General features: G+C 26.8%; 3 protein-coding genes across 3 annotated transcripts; 1 reads left to right on the top strand and 2 right to left on the bottom strand.

Annotated features, from left to right (window-relative positions):
* Positions 1-514: 514 nt before the first annotated feature.
* On the bottom strand, positions 515-5,757 carry LOC132924307 (E3 ubiquitin-protein ligase rnf8-B-like). The gene is made up of 5 exons (XM_060988538.1): positions 5,185-5,757; positions 4,599-4,743; positions 4,284-4,524; positions 3,521-3,734; positions 515-3,447 (listed from the first exon to the last, which is right to left on the bottom strand). Exons 1-5 carry the CDS (start codon positions 5,309-5,311, stop codon positions 3,155-3,157), a joined length of 1,020 nt encoding a protein of 339 aa, XP_060844521.1. The 5' UTR covers positions 5,312-5,757; the 3' UTR covers positions 515-3,154.
* A 71-nt stretch (positions 5,758-5,828) lies between these two features.
* LOC132924306 (acidic fibroblast growth factor intracellular-binding protein) lies at positions 5,829-14,084 on the top strand. Its single transcript, XM_060988537.1, has 9 exons — positions 5,829-6,010; positions 9,953-10,053; positions 10,141-10,339; positions 10,618-10,737; positions 10,838-10,945; positions 11,030-11,257; positions 11,319-11,447; positions 11,529-11,654; positions 13,379-14,084. The coding sequence occupies exons 2-9, from the start codon at positions 9,960-9,962 to the stop codon at positions 13,449-13,451; spliced, it is 1,077 nt and encodes a 358-aa protein (XP_060844520.1). The 5' UTR covers positions 5,829-6,010; positions 9,953-9,959; the 3' UTR covers positions 13,452-14,084.
* LOC132924305 (erbin-like) lies at positions 14,008-25,436 on the bottom strand. Its single transcript, XM_060988536.1, has 11 exons — positions 25,330-25,436; positions 25,094-25,259; positions 23,063-23,198; positions 22,705-22,994; positions 21,547-21,621; positions 16,693-16,818; positions 16,407-16,626; positions 16,031-16,318; positions 15,793-15,959; positions 15,042-15,161; positions 14,008-14,961 (listed from the first exon to the last, which is right to left on the bottom strand). Coding segments are annotated over exons 1-11 (1,701 nt in total). The 5' UTR covers positions 25,332-25,436; the 3' UTR covers positions 14,008-14,850.
* Positions 25,437-25,940: the final 504 nt, after the last annotated feature.

Below are 25,940 nucleotides of genomic sequence, written 5' to 3'. Positions count from 1 at the left end.
ATAGGTATACAAATATTATTTTCGATATTTGATATGCATAATTTATTATTTATCATTGGCACCTGTTGTAAGAAGTACTGTTCAATTTTTGAAAATACTATACAAGTATACCTTATGATAATTACATACAGATTGTAAACAGAGCTATTGATAAGTAATAGATACTTTATATTCCGAATGATTTGTCAGTGAAATTTAAATTTAAATGACCAGTTAGTATTTGAAATTGCCCACTGTATAAAAAGAGACTTGATATTATTAAGTTTGAAACTGTAATAATTTAATAGATGCTCTAATATTATTTATTAATTATTATTAGTTTGTTATATTTTATTTTATTTTTTTTATAGGTTAGTAGTAAGCATCGATCATGCATAGGTAACTTTAATTTATAATTTAACTAGGTATATAGGAAATAATATTTAGGTATCAATATTAAGAATGTTTACACTGAATTTAAGTAATTGGATAATCATTTTGAACAATTTTGAAATGGTAAATCAATGAAAAGATAAAATACACACACTTTTATTATTAAAGTAAATATAGGTAAATAAGTATATAATTATAAGTTTAATAACTAATACATTTTCCAGTCGTTAAACATATTAAATAAAATAAATATTACAACTTGTATAATTAATTAAATGAAACAAACCAAAGATTTTTAACTAGCTAGAAAAATTATCACACAGAAGACATCAAGTATAGAATGACATTGCTTTTAGTTATAAGCTACTCTTTTTTTGATCACACATACTGCTTGTCTCGACAACTGGCAGGCATAATAGATACAACATTATTGTTATATTTATGATTAAAACAACAAATGGGCTAAGATGGCTAATTTGTTAGTTCTTCAAATGCCACAATCCACTTTTACTTATGTCTCCAATATTTTAATTTGTTAATAACAATTTATTAAGTTTGTGCTATCATAAATTAATAAAAATTAAATCAATAAGTAATTAAAACTTATCTTATAGAAAAAAATAAAAATAAAAATTGGCTAACATATTTCTTAATAATACAATATATAATATAATGAAAGGAATACATGATAAATAAGTAATTAATATATATCCTCATTATTAAAGAAAACACATATAATATAAATTAACAATGTACCTATTTCAAAACCAACTGTTATAATTCATTTTTAACTCACTGATTTGATACAATTGCTAAGTATTTTGTATAATTGAAAACTTTCCTATAATATCTGAATATTTTAATATTAATAAATGGATTATTAAAAAACATCTTGAACTGATTAGTCTTTTATTCTTTATATTTTTTATAGTTTTACAATTCACATTTATTGATATATAAATCATAATAGTAACTATAAACTCAGATTTCTGAAGTAAGAACTATGAAAAGGCGGTTTACACACAAAATAAAATTTTTTTTAACTTAATCTATACGTAAATTTGTTAATTTGGCAATATTATGTTCATAAAATAATAATTAATAGCAAATCAAATTTTACACCTAAATTGTTGTGCATTTTAGATAAGTAATATATAAGTAAAATTAATTTTTATATATTACTGTTTTATTTTTTTATTTATCAACAATAAACTGCAATAGGTACACAACAACTTTATAATATCACACATTTTTTCTGGTTATTAGATTTTAAATATCATGAAATATATTTTGATAAATGTCCAATGCTAACAGAGCTAATACCATATTATTACAGTAAAACACAAAATTATACTAAAATTTAAAATTACTCTCATAAATATATTAAAATCAAAATCTTCTTGTTCACTCTTCAGAAACATTTCCATAACACCAGAACTTACACATAACTGCATATTATATGCATGTTAAGTAGGTTAATAGAATAAGAAATAAATGGATTTTCTAAAAAAAAAACTCCTATATTAAGTATAACTGCAAGATTGCTGTCTTACAATTTTAATTAAAGACTTACAGTTTATATTTATTATTATTTTAGTATGTATGTTATAAAATAGAAACAAATTAAATTTGTGTAAAAAAAGAAGTTAAAAACACATTATAAAATTAACATCCAATGTTTTTGATAACTTGATAAAAAACAAATAGGTACTTGTGAAATCAGCTTATGACTTAAATTTATTATTCTAACTAACTACCTAGTACCTATAGAGTAATTTCAATTTTGTTTTATTCACTTTGACATCAAACTAATGATATTATATTGTGTTTCCTCAATATAAATGCAATAATCTTTAAAGTGTAACCCAATTAATGTGCTTCAACAGTATAACATATAAATATAAATAAAATGGGACAGTATAAAAACACAACACAAATAGCAATTAGCAATGAGAAAATAATAATAATAACAACAAATAGATAGGAGGTATCTATTTTATTCTTAAATTACCTACCTATGAGTAGGTAATATAATCAATAACCATTATATGTAAGAACACTAAGAACTGAGGCGTATTCAAGGAGATATAGAAGTCAGAGATTTCAAATTGTACGAAATTAATTTTTTAGAGAAGTCTAAAATGGCAATGTACGAATTTGCTAAAATCATGTAGTAGACATAAAGTACAACTAAAACCAGCCCGAACTATAATAAAAAAATGTGTTAATATCACAATAACACCATGAAAACAATATAATGATAATATTCATAGACTAGTTTATAGGTATATGATAATATTACTGAATACCTATTTCATGTGGGTGTCTAAAATATGTACCAATTACCAGTACATTTTATTATATATTTATATATGAGATTTAATATACTTTATAGTTTATATATATCTAACTATATAATATAAATGCATATAAACATAAGTGTACTTTAAATTTGGGTGGCTTGAATCTCACATATAATAATTTTTCTACATATCTACTAAACTTTTTTACGGGATAGTTAATACAATATACTTTTTAAATTTATACCACTGAACTCTCTCCTACAAAAGTTTTATATGGGTACACCACTGGGTAGATATTATAAAAATGCATGTATATAGAAGAGTATATAACTGTATAGGTAACTTAATAGTTTTTCATAATTATATAAGCATTTTATAATACTAAGAAAAATAATAATAAATTTAAAAATTAAAGTGATAGGTAATAATGTTCTATGATTAAATAATAATAATAATAAACAATTACAAAGTGGTTGAATTTAGTGACGAATGGAAGAGTTATTGGGCCGAGTTATAGGTCTATTTGAGTGTTGTTCATCGGGAACAACAATATAACTCATTAGAGGGTTTATACCTCCGGTGCTTACAACTGTATCGTGTAAATTCATTCTGAACATTTCTGATTCTTCGATGATAACATCTGGACTGATATCTTCATGTTGGTCCACCGTGATGTATTGTAGAGGCGTGTCAGCCTCCATTATTTCTTCAAAACTTATTAATGTGGCAAGATCTCTAGTTTGTAATCTATGATTCACTCGAGGTTTATCGACTGAAATATAAATATTATTCATTTATTATTAAACATGCTCAAGTTAGGTAGATACCGCTAGATAGGTATTTACTTTTTATCTTGCTGCGCTCTTTTAATGCTAAACTGCGCTTGTATTTAAATTCCTTTGGCAAATGTTCAACAATCTTCTCAATGAAGCTATCCAAAGTCAAACAATATGATTTTGATCTAATTTGCACACGACAAATTGGACATTTTCTTGATCGGTTTGTCCAAACATGTATACATGTTTCACAAAAAGTGTGTGAGCAGTTAAGCACTGTCGGCTGAAATGAAAAAAAAAAAAATTATTATTGATCCAAGGAAAGTTTTAAGATTGAAAAGTGTCATTTAGTGATATTGATAATTGACATAAGTATCTTCATATTATAAATAAAAAATATTGTCTAACTTCAACTGCAGCACTATACGCTACACACATGTTTAGCATTTATACATATTTTTAAATTATATTAGATATCTATCTCAAATACAAAATTTTGAAAATATTTCTTTTTGTTTATAAGTACCTATCAAATAATAATTATTATTTGCATTTACTATGTTATAGATATTATTTTATTTTTAGTTTCATAATAACAAAATACCAAATACATAAACCTAACCAAGCTATTACTTATTAATGATATCATTGTTTTTATTGTTCAATTTTAAATAGTGTTTAGAAAGTTAAACTTAAGGTACATTGTTGAATGCTGATACAGCTTACACCTTACACTATCTCTTTGGTTATAAATATTGTAAAATTAAATAAAACTTATTATATGATTGCTGATAGCTATAATTTCTGTAACAGTAGTACAGTAGGTACCTACCTTAATAAAGAGTTCAAAACAAATATTGCACTGTAGATCACTGTCAATGGCACACTGTATAAAATCACTCCACGCTGAATGATTATTTTCATTGTCTTTCATTTTTTGTTGATGAAGTGTATGTAATTTACTTGCACTCTCTTTTACGCTTTTGCCATCCCCTGATTTCATTGCCACAGACAATTCATTAGCCGCCTTTTCCAATTCCACGTCAGACTCGTCAGGCTGTTTTAATTTTGGTCTAAAATTAATAACATTTAAAGAATAATTAAAATAATATCAATCAAAAAATAAGCTAAGATTTTTAGAGCATACTTCATTGATGCTTCAAGAAGAAGCTGAAGCCCTTGTGGTTGTACTTTTTGCGTAGATATGTCTGGTTGCACTTTCTGCGTAGATATGTCGGTAGCACTAGTACTTGGAGTAGTTTGTGGATAACGTTCTTCGTAATAAGTTGCCGCTAAAGAGGAACAAATTAAAAATAATTTATACTCGTTATTAATAAGTTGGTATCAAAATTTATTCAATAAATAAGATTAAAATTTTAATAAAAATAATTATTTCATACACATAATTCTTGATAGTATGCTACTTAACAAAGTTTTACTCATAACAAAGTTTCCTCTAAACTATATTATGTTACATTATAACATTTATAACAGTACATAATAATCATATATATAGGTCTATTAGGATGGTGTGTTTTTCAAAATAAATAAATTCATTGGCTAAATATCCAAATGTATTATAAATTTATTGTAGACACTGCTGTTGACCCGTTTACACTCAATAGCGTACACACACACACGTATGAGGGGTATTAACCTTTGTTTTTTTTATCACGTCTTCTAATGCTCAATATTAACTAAATAAATAATAAAATATAATATATAATATTTACTTGCAGCTGCCGCAAGAGCTTGAAACTCGCGCGTTCGACAACCCGTCACGTCGTGTGAGTTCCAACACTTGTTGCCGAACCGGCAAGCACCGCGCAAGTAAAACATGCAGACTCCTGCAGAAGACATGATGTCGGTCGATGTAATGTAGTAGTATTATAGTATTTAGACGATAATTATATAATACTATATATAGTCCGGTAATTCGAAATACGGAAGTCTGACTGAGTCGCCGATGGTCGATTGTGTACGGTAATGCGTCTTGCAATATTATATAATATTTTTAGTATGATGTCGACGAGCGCGCGCGAATATTCAAGCGCGTACCTGTGCTCTACCGGCGTCGCCTGATGAATGTCCCGAGTTCGGACGAGTGCCGCCGATACACAGGGGACGTCTCCCCGTCTTTCCCGCGCAACCCTTCTCTACCGCCGTTAAAACTCTCAAACCCATTGCCACTACTACCCCTCCGACCATCGCTGTCGTCAACCCACAGACGCTTTTCGGTAGTTTCCGGCGACGGGCGACAGCGCTGTCGGCACACGGGACGGCGTGCGACGGGTTGTCGCGACTGTCATGCCGTTCGGCGGAGGCGGCGTGCCGATCGATCGTCGTTCGCGCCGGACGAAAAGCGCACGCGCGCCGGACATAACGATCGGCACCGGATCCGGAACCACCCCGCAACATATACATCGTTACATAATATCGCACGAATTCGCGTTTAGTCCGTAATAATATATAATATTATAATACGCACGTATACCTACCCACAGGTGCGTTTAAAATAACGTTCAAGTGATCGTCGACGCCGCTGTACTAATACAATAGGTATATATATATATATATATATCGTGTTGGTACATAAGTACCTATTTGCACGAGTGTGTATATTATTGTAAATTAAAAATTTTAACAATCGGTGTATTGGACGCGTTGCGCGAGTTTCCGCGATTTATTATGTAATGTACATACACCGGAAGCGATGTCGGAGCACGCGAAACTGTCGTACGACGTTCTGTTTCGTACGGTGCTTTTCGATATTGAAATCATGCAAGTGCAGCGTACCTACCTATAACAATATATAGTACGCATAGCTCGTGCCTACCTGATATTTTCCTCGTGTAAAATTGTTAAAGTAATATGCGATTTGGTACTTAACAATTTATATACATCCGGTCGACCTAATACTTAAGTCTGCCAACCGGGTTTCGTCGTTGCGTACTGTCTATCGCGTACACGAATAAAATTTGTAATGGTAATCGTGTAATCGTGTAGACTGTAGACACATATCTATGTATTATATATAGTTAGTATAGTATTGAACAATATTATAGAGAATTTGTGTGTGTGTATGTGTATTTGTGTGTGTGTGTGTGTGTAATTTTGTAAACTTTACTTGTAATATAAGAGGGAGGAGTGAAAAATTATGATAGGCACTTGCAGGCCATTATTATTAATGCGTGCATAACATAAATAGTTCATAATTTCATATGTTAGTTATTTATATTATAGGTAGGTACACTTAAATTATTCTGAATCTAAAAACAAAAATAATTAATATCCAACATTTTATGACTATACTAAATAAGGGACACGAATACTACCTACATCAATATTACATGATGGATTTCCTTCAAAATAAACATTTGGGTATACTATACCTACATGTTACACAATACACAGCATTATTTGATATATTATAGCTTGTATTAATTGTATTACATATCTATAGATACCTACTCTGCGGCATACCGAATTTAGGATGTGTAACACGACGAGCGAATTTTGTGTATAGCTATACAGTTGTAGGCGGTGGGTGGTGTTAACAAAATAACGTGTAGGTATAGTATATTTTCTTTTCCTCGATCAATAACCAGCATGACGGTACTCACACTACACTCGCTTTCAGTTTGAGTTAAAAACGAAAGTCGAAAGGTGATGTTTTTTTCTCCAGACATTTTATATTCAGCAATAAAAAAAAATAATAATAATAAAATTAAAATTCGTATTCAGTATTAGGTTTAATATTTTCTACGGACATAAAGAAATTTATCATACCTACTGGCTAATATTAAATATGATTAACATTGTTTAGTTAAATAGTATTATATTGTCATTAATACAGATAGTTGATTCACACTATAGCTACTATACGACTATACCAACGATTATTCTGCAGGAATGCAGGAGTGTATCTATTTGTACAAAATGTGTACATATAACCCATACCAAAATTTATAAAAAAATTCATAATATATGTATATAATATTACGTATACCTCTAAACACAACTAAAGATAAAATATTTTTAGAATACCTCCAAACTAATAAATGCTAACTTGTAAAATACCGTGGTATTAAGTAATATGAATTAAAAACCTAAGTATTAACTTATATAGTTATAAAAAGAATTTTGAATACATACGATATATGATTATAATTTTTGAGTCGTGAGAAAGTTATTTTTGAGTAACTATATTTTAAAATTAAAATGGCGAATATAAGTAATAAGTAACTATAAGCCATTATAGGTTTAGGTATTTAAGTACATATGTCCAAGGTATAATACTTCATAATATAGGAATAATATACCATTAAATATGAGCTTTACTCTTAACCACTTAGTCCACTTAACCATAAAACGTTCAGGTTTAATATGTAAATTAGACCATACATTTTGAATTCTTATGTTTTATGTTATTTACACAGAATACACAGGACAAGGTTTAACTGGTACCTACCATAATTTATTTTTAAGGATAATAAGCCATGTGTTGACGTATTTTAATTAATAGGGTAAAAACACTAAAAACTGATTGAATTTTAAGGCGATTAATGTATTATATAATTATAATTTATAATGTACCTATATAGATGTGTGCAAATTGCAATTATTGAATAAAAAAAGAAGAAGAAGAAGAAAACAATCAAAAATAAGACAATATAGGTAATACAAATTGATAGGTATCAAACTGATGTCAAGGTATTTAAATTTAAGATATCGAGTAAGACTATAAACAATAAACATGGGTACTTAAAAATAATATTGTCACAATAACATAATCATAAATCATTGGTGTAATGGTGTTTTATTTTTATCTATTAAAAACGCCAAGACGAAATAGGTATTATAAGGATAATAGTACCTAGTCATACAGTCAATGTTTCTGTCGTAGGTACCTACTTGATTAAAATGTTTTATTTTTAATAGCAACAAAGTGTTTCTACAGCTCATTATGTGCGTAAGTACTTAGTTCTTATAACCTATTACAACAGAAACGTCAGAAACTAAATACTTAATATGTATAGAGCTATGCAGTAATATTAATTTACGAAATATGGTTTCTTGATTTACCCCATTGGACTGTTTCACTTTTACACAGTATTTATTATATAATATGTACTGAGACACAGACCAAAATATCTGACTATCTGAGTCATGTAACACTTGTTTAAATTGTTGTATTGCATTTAAACTGAATAGCCGTAGTTATTGATTTTAGAAAGCTCGTCAATATTCAATATTTAACTATGGTGTTGCTGTGCCTGTGCGGCTGCGCAAAAGTTGCCACGAGCAACCATAAAATCTTGTAGGAAACTAAAACACAGGGTACATTATATCCGAACAACAGTTTATTAATTATTACCATTATTTAAATAGGCAATTATTGTTATATTTTGACAGATCGACATAAACAGAAATTACCGATCAAAAGTCGTTAAGAGAGCCTGTAGAATGCAGATTATAGACTATAGTAATAGTATTAATCTGTAGGTGCATAAAAATGTACAAAATTGTTGTCACGCCATTTTCGTTTATTTATTATTTACAGCTTGTGATGGCGTGTTAAATAAAATCACTGAGAAATTATTTTTTTATCAAACGAAGGGTTTAAAAGTTTGATTTTAAGTAAATAATATTAAATTGAATACATGTGGTTTGTAGAGCCTTTAATTTCCTATAGGTGAGCTCTAAGACCATTAAATTTGATGCTACGTCACTTCTACAGCTATATATATTATATTAATATGTGTATAGATACATCATTGGCCCGCATCGGACAGCCAGTGTCAAAAAACAGTTTATATAATATTTCAATATGAATATAAAATGTATAATAATATGTAATAGACCTAAGCGAATAAATAATAATAACCAATACCTATAAGGTAAAATATCGCATTCAGACTAGCCGGATACACGGTCCGATATAGATGGATGGCTGATCGCTAATGTGTATAAATATTATCTTAAAATTTAGTCTAGTAATTTTCATTTGGAAACAATTGTTAACTAAGGTACATCTATAGATAATATGAGACAAAAATAATTTGGGTATGCTTATATTACAATGTCAACATCATATGGGTAATAAGGTGAACATGTTACCTATTGTTTACTGGACTGCAGCTTGAAAGAGTTGTACTTCTATTAACATAAAATACCCGTCTACTCAATGAAAGATTATTATCAATGCCTTATTTTGGTTTCGTAATTTTCTATTACATATAATTTGTAACGACAGGTGATAGGAGTTATTTCTAAATTAATATAAATATGCTTTTTTAAAATTATTGCGGCAAAGCGGCTCGCCAATCGCCGTTATCGGAATATTATCACAACTCGGATATTACTGATAAGCCAGCTCGAAAAATAATAATAATAATATTTTGTTTGTGATATTTTGTAGTCTTGTAAATATCTTAAAAGCGTTTTGCATTGGCAAATATGAAAGAAATTAATTCTTTAACATGTCGTTAAAAATTACAGGTCCATAATGAACGCACCGAGTCCGGAAGTAGACGTATTTATTAGCAACTACACGATCGTCGATCCAGACGTATATCATCTATGGGTGAATGGATATTCTGGTAAACATTGCCTACTTGATACATATTATAATATTATGTATGATTGATTTAATATTATTGAATTGTTTTTGTCGGCAATTGTTTAAGCATCGGAAGCAGTGTCCATTCTGAAACAGTATGGTATTCTAGAAGAAATGGGCACTACACTCGACTTGGTTGCATCCGACATATTGGACCATTATAGAACTTATAGTCTGCTGGAAAAAATAATACATTATCCAACAAAGTTAGATCAACAGCTGGCATTTCAAATTGAGCCACAAACAAAACACATATTAGTAGAAAAGTAATTATTATTTTAATTATGTAGCAAATATTAGATAAAAAATGTTATACGAGGAATACTTTTTGTCTCTCGCTATCTCAGATAATTGTATTTTAATTAGTTATTTTTAGTTTCTTTAAGTACATAAGTAAATATCCAGTTGAGTTTTTCATAATACAATAATTAAAACAACTATGCTCAAATGTTAATATAATATATAAATATAGTTTTTTTTTAACAATTAAGATATAAAATTAGTAACTGGAACCTTTAAATTAATTTATTATGATTTTATTTAGATATTATGAAATAGATGATATAGTTATTCGAGAATTTCTTGGAAAAAAATTATCATCTAAACATCGTAAAGATTTAGATGAAGTTAGTGAAAAGACAAGCATCGCTATAAAATCTTGCAGGTTTGTATTATTAATTATTTATCAAAAATATAAATGCATAAAAACTAAAAATATTTATTAAAAAAAAACCAACAATATGTATAAGAAATTATAATTGTAGACGTCAATTTGATAATGTCAAAAGAGTATTCAAGGCTGTTGAAGAACTTCAAGGTTCTGTTATCCAAAACATTTCCAGCATATTTCTACTGTCAGAAGATTTGGCAAAGTATGTAAAAAAATAAAAAGCTAATGTCTTACTACTTAACATTTTGCAAATGAGTAATCAATAACCACGCTAATATTTTATCAGGAAGTATGGAGTAATTGTTTTCATAGCTTGTATGCGTTTTGAAACGTCGAAACGTAAATTACAAATGTTAACATTTCCTGACTTTTATGAACCAACTCTTTGTATTATGAACAAGTGGACTTATCCTAAAAGTAGTCCAGAATTTGGAGACACTGACTTGGATCGAGAATTTCTGCTCGAATTAAGAGAAGTTAGAGTATTATTGGATAAAGAAAAGGATCACAAACAGTAAATATTATTTACTAAAAACAATTTGTTATATATTTAAGTTATTAACCTTTTTTTTTAGTATTGTATGTCAAAAATTAAAGCCAGAGTTTCTAGAAAAAACGTATAATAGTTTGGAAGTTAATTTTCGTTTGTTGAGTAGAGCAATAATAGGAATAGCCTATAATCTTCATCACAATAGAGACTTAAGGTAACTTTCAGTTATAAACTTTTTGACCTTAAATATTTACTAATAGTTATTACATATTATTTTTTTAATTTTACTTTATAGAGGGTTCTTCCTTGAAGTAGTAGAACGAATTATTGATCCGTGGAGATTACTTGGTTGGAACAAAACAGATGTAATGAGTTTCCTTAAAGTATACATTAACTGTGCCATAGAATTAGATATATTCCAGTAAGTAATATACTGTAAATTTTACTTCATTATTTTGTCTATAAAGGTACTGAAAAAGAAATTGCAACTAAAATATAAAATGTAGCTTTAATATATGTAATTATTAGCAAGGGATATGTTTTTCAATATTTTAATATTTTTTATCCAAAATATATAATATCGAATCTTATATTTGTTAAGATGTCAGCATATTAATAGTTTTATTTCGGTAATCGAAATAAAAACCATCAGGAACAAAAAAATACTGAAAATATTTCAATAAATAGTGAAAAATATTAAAATTAAAATTATGCATTAATAAATAATAAAAGTTAATAAATTAATCTTCTTTACACAATTTCCTAATATTTTGACGATAATGTGAAAGCTTCAAATGTTATTAATTGTTGATTAATGTCTTGTTTAACTTATCAATTATTCGAAACATTTTATACGTGCATGTTTTATGGTGGAGTACCAATTAAAGTAGGTAATAATTTTATTGTATTTTCTATTCTTGATTTTTGTGTTTAATGTATCTAGTAAAACTTTTAAAAATATTTCCAAACATAATTATATTTATTATAGTTTATAAAAAAATAACAAAATTCAATTTCGATTTTTACAGAATTATACATATCAAAACAAAAAATATTTGTAATTTAATATTAATTATGTTGTGAATGTTTTGAAAATACTTATTCAATAACTTTTTTCCTTTAAGAGGTGGGGGAATTTGTATTATGCAATTCTTTATCTCTGACTAACATGTGGCTTAGCAACCTTGGTTAAAGTAAAATCAGACTTATGTTATAAGCAGGGCTCGGAAGTTCTAGCAAATGCATATTTTTCTTGGTTCGTCCTAGAACATCCAAAGTAAGATACAAATATGTTTCACACTTCTCTGGTGTCATACACAAAATTTTATTTTGCTATTTTTTGCATATTTACGGTTTTTACTGCTTTTTTGCTAATTTAAGGTTTTTAGTGCTATTTTTGGGTATATTTTCATATAAATACATATTATAGGACCTATTTCGCTAATTTGGAGTTATAAATGCTGTTTATGGGCATATTTTTAAAAACTAAATTTATTTAACCTACCAAACAGTTGCCTACGAATATGTGAACGAAGACAAATTGTTATATTTTAAGATGGTGTCAGTCACATCGCACTATCATTAGATTAGTTGTATTATCGTGCTGCAGTCGTATTCCTGTCGATACCTACCAACATATTCTATGAAAAACATTAAAAATCTGTAAAATTAAATATATCTTAAATTTCATGTTTAAAAAAATTTGTTGAACATTTTATTTTGCATATTTTCCAATTTTTAGTGCTATTTATAGCGCTGATATTAATGTTTTTATGTGCATATTTAAGCGCTAAAAATTAATTTTTTTAGTGCTATAACTTCCGAGCCCTGGTTATAAGCTTTAATATTAGAGAAAATTGATCCATTATCAAACTTGAAGATAAGAATATTCATCTAAGGTTTTCAACCTTTTGACCCACACATTTCCATATAAGATACTTATTATTTTCATACAGTTTAAACCTGTTTGTTGGTATCTTTTTTGTAGTCAATTTTTTTATTTTATTATTCAATATGTTTATTTAAATACTACTATTGACAGATTTATTTGATACTAAATGGGATATTTAAATACGGTTATTTTTACCTATGAATTAAATCATGTTTAGATACAGTATGATAATTAATAAAATTAAACATTTATAGAGATGCAGAAGTAAAGAAAGCTTGGGAACGGTATATGGATGTAATAACAACCAGTGTCAAACAACTCTACTAAAATGAAAGAGTGATACATTTTAAGAAAATTAAAAAATGGTTTGTTTTATAGTATAGACCGCTGAGGTAGTGATTTTTAATATTATGCCAGTTGTTTTGTAACACGTGTCCTTATAAACAGTTGTAACTATATTTTTTTATATAATGTTTTAGAAAAAGTTAACTATTTTTATAAGCATGTAAGCCTCAACACGCCAAAATATTTGTTTTATGTTGATTGTATTACAGTTATTCTTAGAAGTGAGATTTAACTTTTGTTTTTTGAAAGCTTTTATATAAAATTTAGTAGTTATACTTTTATTGTATAGATTCACTATAACTATTAACCTGTGTGCTAGTCTTCAATTAAATACATTTATAAATATGTATGATATTGTTTTTATATAGTAAATTTTAAAACTTGTAATAAATTAGTTTCAAGACTTATACTTTTAATCAATATATTATTATGTTTAAATCAAAAGTACTAATGAGTTATGGTTAACAATTTATTTGATTTTAGGTAGGAAGTTATTAATTATTTTATCTATATCTGAACATAATAACATTATACTTAGTTAATGTATATTTAATGTATATAAAATATATTTTTATGTCATTTCAATAAATACATAGTCAATTCAAAACATTACAATATTGAGTTAAAATTTAATCAACGCCACATACATTGTTAAAGTATGATTAAAAATCACAATAAAAAATGAAAATAAAAGAATTTTACATTGGTAAGTTTTGACATACATTTTGACAATTGTTGGTTTACAATAGGGTTGTATAATAAATATTTAAATTAAAATCTAAGAGTTAAGTATTAATTTGTACTTTGTTAACAGCTAGATACAAAAATCTCACTAAATGTCATATTCATCAATAGAACTTAAAAATGAGATAAATAGTACAAATTACTGTGTTAGTATTTACTGAGAAAACACTATAACTAAATTTGATTCTATAGTGGTACTGGTACATTTTTAATTTCTAATCTTTAAGTTATAGCTTTATAACTAAAGCCCAAAAATTAAATACATGAAACCATTCATACAAATTTAAACATCACTAAGATAGATGTTTTACAGTTAAATTAATTATTTTAAATTACACTTACTTTTAACATTAATGGTTTCAAATAAAACTGTATTTTTGATTTATAAAAATTAGGCTGTTAAAATTATCTTTAATTGGGTTAGTACATTTTCAAATTATAAAATAAAATAAAAGCAAATATAAATCTCAATTTAAAAATAGGTTTTGTTAAAAATCATGTAACAAATATTAGTTATAAAAAAAAATATTTTACAATTAACACATTCTTGATTAGGAAGTTTTAGTAAAGTTTGATCATATAAAAATAATTATGTCTATCTCAAACATATTTATTCATTTAATTACCTACTTTTACCTCAGCTAAGATTTTCATTATTAAAAAATGATACTTGTTTTGAGTAAGCTGCTGCAATATGGTAAGGTGGCGGAACTCTTTGTGTGTTTACTTTTGGTTCATATATTTTTTCCTACAATGAAAAACATATTATAATAACAAAAAAAATATTTAATTTTGTCTTAACTATTTAAGTATCATATTTGTACATACTGGTTCAATCACACAATTTTTCATTTGATAAAGTTGTTCCATTTTTTCCGCTTCTTGATCTATTATTGTACAATTATCAATTTCAGTTGAAAGTTGTCTATCAAATTCATTTGATAGTTCCTAAAAATGAATATATTATTTTTTTCTCATTTCTTAAGAAGATGTGATACCTGCATGTGTTGTTTTCAACTTATTAATACATAACATAACAAATTGTAAGTTCAGTAGTTTCAATTTTTTGTTAAATAGCTTAAATAGTAGAGTGAACTTGATCTAAATCAATTGTTATCTAATTTAAGGGTAAAAATTATCAAATAATCACAATTATACGTGTATTCTCATGGCTTTTACAATATTTTTATTTTTAAGACTATTATAATTATTATATAATATGCAAGTATTTAAAACGTTTATATTTAAAAATAGAAAAACAAATGAGATTAACATTGGTAGTTTTTACCTTTAAGTTTGATAATATGTTAATTTACTCATTATTTTTTTAAATAAATGATACACAATTGAAAAATGAAAACATTGACACAAATGAAAATTTGGAATATTGGCCATTTGTAGTAAGATGATGAAGACAATACATGTAGTGACCTTTTAAATTAAAAATATATAATTAAATGCCAAAAAGAAAAGCTTATGAATAGTGTTAGTGCTTTGCGGCTACTTTAATTCTACTGTTATATTTGTTATTGTTAAGATCAAAACATTTTTAAAAACAGATAATTTAAAATAATATTACATTATTTTTCTTTTTCCTTTCCAATAACATTTTTGCAAATGCTCTCATTTTTTTGGGATGTGGTGTAGGAACTCTCATTAAATTTCCTGGTTCTTCTAAACCAGAATCTTCAGTAAACCTGATTCTTGTATTTGTTTTAAGAGGTTTATGACTCCGATCTTTAATTTCTATAAACAAATATAGTATATATAAAATTTTATTTATGTGTAAAAATAACAATTAAAAAATATAAATGTACCCATATAACTCTCTTCCCTTTGTGGTAATAAATAACAAGTTAAAATATGTTTTCCAGTCTCATCTTCAAAGTCGTTTTGTAAAGGTGTCAGTGGTTTGCTTTGATTTTCTGATAGCCAAAGTGCATTTAGATTTTTTAACTTAAGAACTGAGAGGGGCAGATTTGTAATCTTGTTTTGTGTCAGCATTAAAACAACTAAATTTTGTAAGCTTCCAATGCCGTCAGGCAAACTTGATAAATTATTAGATCGTAGGCTAAGTTCTCTTAAGCTTCTACAACTACAAATTTCTAAAACCAGAAAAAAGCAAACATGTTATTATATTTCTATTATAAAAATATGTAATATTTTAACAATAAGTACAGTAAAAATATTTACCAGTTGGTAAACTGGTTAATCGATTGGCATCCAAACGTAAAGTAATTAATCTTCTCATTAAACCAACAGTAGGTGATAAAGTTTCTAAACAATTGTAAGAAGCATCAAGTTCTTCTAAACATTGTAAACCTTCAAAAATACCATTCATTTGTTTCAAACAATTATGATCTACCTTTAATGTGACTAAATCATGTAAATGCTTCATTGAATTTGGTAAACTCTGAAATAAAGTTACAATAAAATATTAAAAAATAGTATCTAATTTACACAATGGACGTAAATTTACTTTTAAATTGTTAAATGATAAATGGAGGTCTTTTAATTTTGAACAATATTGAATATCTTGATCAATTTTAGATATTCTATTATAACTAGCATCAAAATACCATAATTCATGTAAATTGCTAACTTCCTAAAAAAAAAAAAGTAAATATTAAAAATTAATTGTTAAATAAAGTTTTATGGTGATGTATATGGTGTAACCAGTAAATTTAAATTTATGCATATTATAAATTTTCTTGGTAGTTGCCTATTACAGTAAGTCCTCATTTAATGTCGAGGTTAGGTTTCGGGAAAACACGATGTTAAACGAAAAAACGTTAAGTGAAACACTTTTTTATAATGGGTTCCTGTCAATAAATAACAATGTATGTATGTATGTATGTATGTTAGGGTGTCCCTTATTTAACTATAAAATTTTTTTTTTGCATTTTTGTTAGTCTCACACACTTAATTTGTGTATATGCATATAAAAATGAACTACAAAAAGTTTCGAGTCAATCTATTAAGGTTAACCCGTGCCGACTTGAATTTTAAATTTGAGTATATTAATTCATTCATAATTTAATGATAAATTTTATATTTCTATATATAACTCATTTACAATTAGGAAAATTAAAATTTATTACATAATATGTTTTAAATATAATAAAATTGTCTATAAATTATGTTCTTACATACTTCTTCTATTTATTATAATTTACAAGTTATATTGACTTTTGTGTATGAAAGTATTTTTTTTCTTAAAATATTATTATGAATTTTTATTAATTAAAATTGTTTTTTCAATGTTTCCTTTTTACAATCAGGATATAGTCTTCTGTGTTCTTGTATACATTGTAATAGCAACTCAGACTTCTTATCATCTTTGGTTAAACTTCCATGAAAATCTTCCATAAGTTTAACTGCTCTTTCCGCTGTATCATTTACTACATTTAGTGAGCATGCAATTTCTTTCCCGTGTAAATAACTAATTTGAGTGTCCCATGTGCTCGGATCATCATTCAAAAAGTCCGTATTAATATTAAATCGAGAAAAAAATTGCACACTGTTCTTTGATATAAAAGAGGCCAGTGTTTTTTCTACAAAAAAAAATAATTTTTTTTCTATTAATAATATTACTTACGTAATTAAATATCAAAAACGATAATATAAATAGTATAATATACCTGAAAAAGTTTCGCCAAGATCTTGAAATGAAACAATAAGACGCTTAGTTGGTTGGAGAATTCCATCATTGTTAAGTGACTGTACCATTAATTTTTTGATTTCGTTTGATAATGTGTCATCAAAGAAAGCTAATGCTGCTGTCTCTTCTGTTAAGTACCATAAATGATTACTAATTTTTGCTATAGCGGCTTTTGAAATTTTGGCGTGTTCATTTTCATATAGTTTTAAACATTTTATAAAATTTAAATCGTTTGCCGGTGCTCTAGCTGCTGCGGTACAGCTGAACCAAGCTTTCAAATAAAATCGAACAATAAAAACACAAATATCACGAATAGCGTATTTTTCAGAAGATGATAAAGAGTATTGATTTCGGAATATATATATTTTTAAACAGTAAATAGCTCTACTCATCCAGCGAGCTTGATGCATTGCTCCAGGTGGACGTATTTTAAATTTGTTGTCCAAATTACCATTCAAAAAAATTATAGATAGCTCAAGTAATTCTTTATAGTCATCTCTGTAACATTTATTTTGCAACATAGATCGACAAAAGTGGAGAATATCATTTCGTACATCTTCTAAAGCAGTGCAACACTCAAGGTCGTTTATACCAGAAGTTATATTTGTAATATCAATTTTATTCCAATTGTTTCGAAACTTTTTGAATAGTGGGATATCAGGACTTGTCGTTGTATGAGGAAGTACAGTTTCAAAAACGCCACGTAAAATTATTTCGTATATGTGGTGGCGACATGGTAGGTAAAGTAAGTCTCTTCCTAATTTTTGCTCCAATAAAACGCATGCACCATTTAAACGCCCTGTATTTGAAGCGGTGGTATCACAGCATAGAGCTTGAACAACATCTGTTACGCCCCAATTTTCTAATGCATAATATATAGCATTAGCTTGTTCTTTTCCCGTTGATTTTTCCAACTTTGGGATACCAATAAGCAAATCTTGATTCTTACTGGTTAAAACAATTGGTAATCTATCAATACCCGAGTCTCTAACATTTAACGTCGGTAGTATTTTTCCATCCCAGTGTACAGTTATATAACTAGGAACAGAACTTTGAAAATTGGTTTTAATTTTATTGGCGCGTTCAACTCGTAAAGCATCGCGGCATCGATGTATAGACGATTTATTTATAACCAAATTATCAACATTGTTACCCAATGCTTCAGCTGTTGCTTGAATAATATAAACTGAGTCCCGTACACTTAATTTACATCGATCTAATGCAGCAACAAGCTTTGGAGAAATAAAATTTTTGCGGCCCCTTTTTTTTTCTGATAGTGTCATCGGTATACTAGTGCATTGTGTGTATTCAGAATCTGACTATGACGACGATGAACTTAAAGACATAATATCAGATAATTGATTTTGAATTTCAGTTGCATTATAATTTGATAATAATTGAAGTTTTCGATCTGTTAGCTTTTCTATTTCACTACATTTACGGTTTTTTGCTTTGTTTTCATTTTCAAGTAACTTTTTGTCTATACCACCAAGACAACCAATTCGACCAGGAAGTCTTTGATTAATTAAAAACTGTTTGTCATTTTCAATTTTTATTATATTTAAAGCATTAACATGTGCAATATCAAATAAATTGTTCAGTTTGTTTATGAATTCTGTTTCTTTTAATTTAAATGAATCACCTACTTTTTGTGAATTTTTTTGTAGAGCACGCCATTCTTCGTACACATTCAAATGTTTATTAATGCAATGTTGAACTGCTCGGACAGGAATTCGAGCTTTTTCCCAAAAAATATTGCACTCACGAACGGCTAACGAAGCACTTTCTCTAGTATTAAGTTTTACTGTTCTCACATTATAAAAAAATACTGAAAGCACTTGTCCAATCTACGGGAGTTTTGAGCCTAATATTTGGGTAGATGGTGACTCAATCAAAAATATTTGATCATCAGCTCGTAATTTTCTTGACATATTTGCAAAATAAAAAAAAAACGTAACAACAAACGAGGTACTCAACTAATCACGCACCGTAACGAACACGACTGCACAATATTATTAATAAAAATTTATTAGACTCGTGGATTGTAATCCATATCATTCTTATCTAGAAAAAATACGATAATATTTGACATAACGATGTTTGTAATGTTCAAATAATCTGATGATTTCTGTGATTGTGTGCAATGTGTAATGTGTATTTATAAAAATTCATAATATAATTTTGATAAAATAGTACATAAAATAGTTATATTTAAAACATATTATGTAACAAATTTTAATTTTCTTAATTGTTAATGAGATATATATAAAAATGTAAAATGTATCATTAAATTATGAATGAATTAAAATAGTCAAATTTCAAATTCAAGTCGGCACGGGTTAACCTTAATATATTGACTTGAAACTTTTTGTAGTTCATTTTTTTATGCATTTACACAAATTAAGTGGGTGAGACTGACAAAATTGCGAAAAAAAAAATAAGGGACACCCTAATGTATGTATTATATACATAATTTTCCGATTTCTTTAAATATTTTTGACCCTAAGTGAAACTGGGCATTTTGTAGCCATTTTAATTAAAAAACTAATAAATACTTTGTAACAGTAGAGTAATACGTAATAGTACAAACAGCATATAATAGACAGTAAAAGTGTCATTGAACAACTGACTAGCAATAAAATAAAAAACAAATAAGAAGTACACATTTATAGATGTGTATTTAAGATAAATAAAAATAGTATCTACGTATGATAGATATGTCAATAAAAACGATAACTGTATTATCTGAAAAAGGTTGATGAAATTAAATTACTTATACATAAACCGCTGCTGTGTTAAACAAAACATAAGTACTAAAACTTCTATGACGCAATAGCGAAATAACGTTAAATTATGTGACGATTAATGAGGATTTACTGTATTATAAGATGTGATGGTAGTAAACCAAATAAAGTTCCATGCATTTTTTTTATGAATCATAATATAATTCAGGGTTCTCAAACCTTTTTTACAGCAGCTAAATTTGAGATATGATTTGACATCGCAAGTCAATTTTTTTTAAATTGATTAGCAGTAAATTAATAAATTAAAAGCAATAAAAACTAATAAATTATTTTCAATACTTTAATTAGCTTTGTGGATAGTAGGTTGAAAACCACTGATCTAAGTGATTCCAACACCTTTCTATTGATAACCGTATAACATATCATTCGATAAATTCAAAATTTTTTTGTAAATGTTTAATACTTATACATAATATCTCTTATCATATTCAATATTTTACACACAAGCCATTTATCCAAATATTAATCATTATCATTTAATCAATCATTTATCATAATAGCATAATATTATATTTTCTTTTATAATATATTTAATTTTAATAAACTTGGACATCATATTTTTACCACCCATTTTTTCTCTTTTTTTAAGGTGGTTTTTGTAATATCGCAACATAAGTTCCAAAAAATTGTTTAATTTCTATATTTAATTTGAGGTAGACAGTTTGACACAAATATAATTTATCATGATAACTAACAAAATATGTAGAACTCAATTTATCAAATGTTGATAAATTTTATTAGTTACAAATTTACAATTCACGAACAGTAAATACATAAATATACACACACTGCAGTAGAACGTATGCAATACTGTGTTATGAACAATAAACCACATACAACAAGAATTTCAAATAATTGTTATACTTACAGAAGGAATGTCCACAATATCATTGGAGTCAATCCACAACTCATGTAATCCATAAAGATCACTTATTGCAGTAGGCTAAAAAAAATAATTTTATTAACAAGCGAGTTTAAATTTTGAAAATACAGTAAAACTTCTCTTAACTAGTACCTCTAAATAGAGGAAATTTTTTCAAGTATAAGGAGACATTTTTACTGTATTTATCTATAGGAAAACCATTAAATACAGGACACTCTAAATAACAGAATTTTGTATGTCTAGATTTAGATAATTTTTATTTTAATTGTTTAAGTATATTTTATTAAAATGTACATTTTACACATTATAATACTATTATAGTTCATATTATCCATTGTAGGCAATGGTCGTCACATTAAGTGTATCCATTGAAATATTATCAAAATATTTATATTGTTTATGTTATATGAAGTTGTCCTATTCAAATTTAATTATGTTAGTTATTTGAAAGTGAATGTGTGTTTTACAAATATACATAGTAGTATGCTATAATCAGAATGATTAGTAAAAGAAAACTATAAACACTGAAAAAAATAAATTGAAATTTTTGAAGTTCAAGAGTCCAACAAAATATGAATATTTGTGCATTTGCAAACAAGTTTTGTGATAGCAAAACGCAAATCATGGATATAATTACAAATATACATATTATTATACATTCCATTCACGTTTAGAAACGACCAGTTTTTATCTGAGGTATACAGGTCACACACATGTTTCCCTTATTTAATAAACCACCAGTAATATAAACACATAACAATACCACACCCATGTGCAGAAGTTAGCCGCCGTCTAAACCTGGGGATCACAATTGCCTTGGCTGGGGGTCGTGGTGGTTAAAAATAATAAAACACTGATTTACAAAATAAACCATTTGTTCAAAATTTTGCTTTCCCAACGATATGATACAAATTTATACTTACTATAGATAAGGAGGAGGGTTGCGAAGTGATTGTGCATATTTTATACCTTTTTTGGGTGTCGCGAGACTAAAAAGGTTGAGAAACGCTTTTCTAAACGATAATGGACATACATATCCACATAATATGTGTAGAACCTCTTATCCTTTAAATAGCAGACAACATTTTGGAACTTAGAGTGTTTGATATTTAGAGGTTTCGCTGTATTTTTAATTATACTTACAAAATCGATGAAGTCATTTTGTCCGATGTCAAGTCTATATAATTGCATCAAACGTGAAACAGCCTTGGGTATTTGAGTTATTTTATTATCTCTTAATTCTAATACTCTTAGATTAATTAGTCTACCAATGTTTGCTGGTATAAATTCTAATTGTGTGTCATTTAAACAGAGTTCTTCTAAAGACAATACTTGTGTCAAAGGTATTGGGAATATTGAAATAGGGTTGGCACTTAAGTTTAAAATAGAAAGCTTTTTACAATTCTTTATGTTTTCGTCAATTGTTGATAAATCTAAAAATATCAAATTACAAAAATATTTATAAAAAAAGGCTTAAAATACTTTAATACATTTCTCTTACAATTTCTGCTCACATCTAACTCGACAAGATTAACCAATGATCCAATTGCTTTTGGAAGATGTTCTAATCTATTGTCACTTATATGTAATACTTTTAGCTGACAGCAATGAAATAAAGGTGAAGGTAAATCTTTGATCTAAAAATAATAATAATAATGAACTATACAATAAAAATCATTTTTAATAATTTAAAAATTTAAACAGATACCAAAATAAGTTAATTATTTTTATATTACAATGAAATCAATTTATTTCTCAATTGCTTTTCATTTTGTTTCAAGTTTAAATAAATAATACAAATATTGCAATTACTATGAATAATTTTATAATGTTGACTTTAATTTTTAATGTTAACTAACTAATACAAAAAAACTGGATACAGATTAAATGAACGCTTAAAAGTTAACGTAAATCCAATATTTTCAAGAGTGATATTCTTCTTTATACATTTACATCAAAACTATGTCCAAAATTAAGAAAGCAAGTCTAATTACAAACATACAAGTACTTATTGTAATTGTGTTAGTAAATATATGATCTTTTTAAATATATTTTAAAATGCCATATTTCTGCAAATTAGAATAGTAATATAATCAGTAACCAATGGCAATAATTTAAATGAACAAATAAATATTAGATTTTTATGAGACAAATTTAAATTTATAGCATCATCAAGTCTTTTAAGAAATCTATTGATATTACTTTAAATGAAAATGGTCGTCATTCTAAATTTATACAATCACAACAGATGAATAGAAGAAAAATAAAGAATAATAATTAGATTAAGTTTAAGAAATAAAAAAGTAAATACATAGTTTTTTCCAACACAAAGTTAGCACTTTAGCAGTGTTATCTTAAATACCAAAACATTGTATTTTATAAAGATATACTATTAGTAGATTATATGTAAGTTGTATTATGCTTTATAATATTTCAGAAAACAGTCTATTATACATTCATAATATTAACTATTTAACTGTATAGGTATGTAAATATGCATAATTCATATATATACACTACGTAAATTAATTGGAAAGTCAGTAGCTGTAATTCAAAAATTAATGCAGATATTACAGTGTAAAAAATACAACATAATATTATGGTAAAATTGTATGGTTTTCACACTTTGATGGACTAATTTGTGAATTCAATAAATTATAAAGAATATATAACTCGTTAATATTTTATGTAAGATTTTTTTTTATTTACTTTTATAATAAATAAATATAAATACTATTTCTACGTACTTAAGAAAAGTAAATTTAATTTTACCAAATGTTAAATTAAGTTATTAACGCATCTGCATTATGCACTGTCGCACTGATAGAATTTTAACATAATAGGTAACAGTAATGATACATATCATTATATTAACAACCTCACCAGAGTATAATTAATATTATTATCAGTATTGTTATTTAGGTGCTTTTAAACATTTTTATGCCAATTATAATTTAAATACAACATATTTAAACGTTTTTCAAATAAAATTATACTTAATTTAGACCAAAATGGAGGTTAGGTAAAATTCAATTGAATTTAAAATTATTTTTTTATCTATACTATAATATTATTATTTATTTAAAAAACAAACTAAAAACAGCTATTTTCAAATTTTCAAAAAAAAAAAAAAAAATGGTTATTAACTTTTTTTTATTTTATACTATTGTAAATGATAGGCTATTAGTCAGATATTACATTGCAAAAAAACTGCACTACAATACCTACATTATATTTTTAATTACAGTTACTGATTTTCCAAGTATATACATATTGTATATATTTAAAACTTAACTGTGTATTTAGGTAGGTACCTAATAGCTAATTCTTACAACATAATATTATATAAATATACCTTCTTATTATGCCTTAATATTGTACTCACTATATGACTGTTTTCTAAAGGTTTATAGCAATGAAAGAATTTAAAAAAATTATTTAAAAAAGTTAACTCTTTTAGTACTTAACAGAAATTGGGTAGGCAGATTTATATTTATTATTAAAACTAACAAAAATGTTGTATTTTTCTTACATGATTGGAAGATAACAATAACTTTTCTAAGGTTCTTTCATATAGAAATATATGTAATGGTACATCAACTAGATCCGTGTTGTTCATATCAATAAAATCAATATATTCTTCATATTGGTGGTTAGTACTTTTTCGACCAAAGCATGATAAAAGAGACATGATTTTCCTGAACATAAAAATATTATTATCTTTAACGTTATTGTTAATCAATATTATACGCGATGTTTTATACTTACATTCATCGGTTAAACATGATCACGAAACAGAATTAGAGAAATCAAAAAAATTCGATGGACACAACTTGGTGGGAATCTGTTTCAAAAATGTGAATGTTTGATAACCGAAAATGATATGAACGCAAACAAACAAAAAAGAGGAAACTGGTTTACGAACGTTCTAGTCTGGTTCTATTACCACATGCCTCCATAAAAATATATATCTACATACCTAGTAGCTGCATTGGAGGAGGCTCCAGATGTTCCAGTTGTGATAACAATTACACTTGGATTAGTTGGATATTAGTGCTGTATTGGCCAATGGCTATATTATTTATTAAATAATTCGGTTTGTGATGGTTATTCATATTTTGCATTCATATTTCTTAGGTACTATTCACTAGGCAACACTTATCTAATTTTAGATTCCGAGAAGATTGATGAATGTATTGCAGGTTATACAATAAATAATAGTGTGAGTATGAAAAATATTTTGTTTATGTACTTACACTTACCTATGTAATCTCCTTTTTGAACATTAAAAAAAATCATCAATACCCGACCTTAACTTTGAGGGTGGTTTTTGGTAGAAAATAGAATTTAATCATCTTTTAAAAATAATCGGGAATAAT

The sequence above is a fragment of the Rhopalosiphum padi genome, chromosome 3 (assembly GCF_020882245.1).
Source record: "Rhopalosiphum padi isolate XX-2018 chromosome 3, ASM2088224v1, whole genome shotgun sequence".
Classification (NCBI taxonomy): Eukaryota; Metazoa; Arthropoda; class Insecta; order Hemiptera; family Aphididae; genus Rhopalosiphum; species Rhopalosiphum padi.
Note: the sequence above shows the minus strand (reverse complement) of the source record. Positions and strands in the feature narration are given on the sequence as shown.

Excerpts from the sequence above, each read along its gene's own strand:
- LOC132924307 (XM_060988538.1), bottom strand. The coding sequence starts at position 5,311 with ATGTCTTCTGCAGGAGTCTGCATGTTTTACTTGCGCGGTGCTTGCCGG. Across the intron at positions 4,744-5,184 it reads AGCTCTTGCGGCAGCTGCAA|CGGCAACTTATTACGAAGAA; the intron begins GTAAATATTATA and ends GTTCCTCTTTAG. Across the intron at positions 3,735-4,283 it reads GTTTTGAACTCTTTATTAAG|CCGACAGTGCTTAACTGCTC; the intron begins GTAGGTACCTAC and ends TTTTCATTTCAG.
- LOC132924306 (XM_060988537.1), top strand. The coding sequence starts at position 9,960 with ATGAACGCACCGAGTCCGGAAGTAGACGTATTTATTAGCAACTACACG. Across the intron at positions 10,946-11,029 it reads CTGTCAGAAGATTTGGCAAA|GAAGTATGGAGTAATTGTTT; the intron begins GTATGTAAAAAA and ends ATATTTTATCAG. Across the intron at positions 11,258-11,318 it reads AAAGAAAAGGATCACAAACA|TATTGTATGTCAAAAATTAA; the intron begins GTAAATATTATT and ends CTTTTTTTTTAG.
- LOC132924305 (XM_060988536.1), bottom strand. Across the intron at positions 16,819-21,546 it reads ATATTGTGGACATTCCTTCT|GAAGTTAGCAATTTACATGA; the intron begins GTAAGTATAACA and ends TTTTTTTTTTAG. Across the intron at positions 14,962-15,041 it reads AAAATTGTGTGATTGAACCA|GAAAAAATATATGAACCAAA; the intron begins GTATGTACAAAT and ends TTTTCATTGTAG.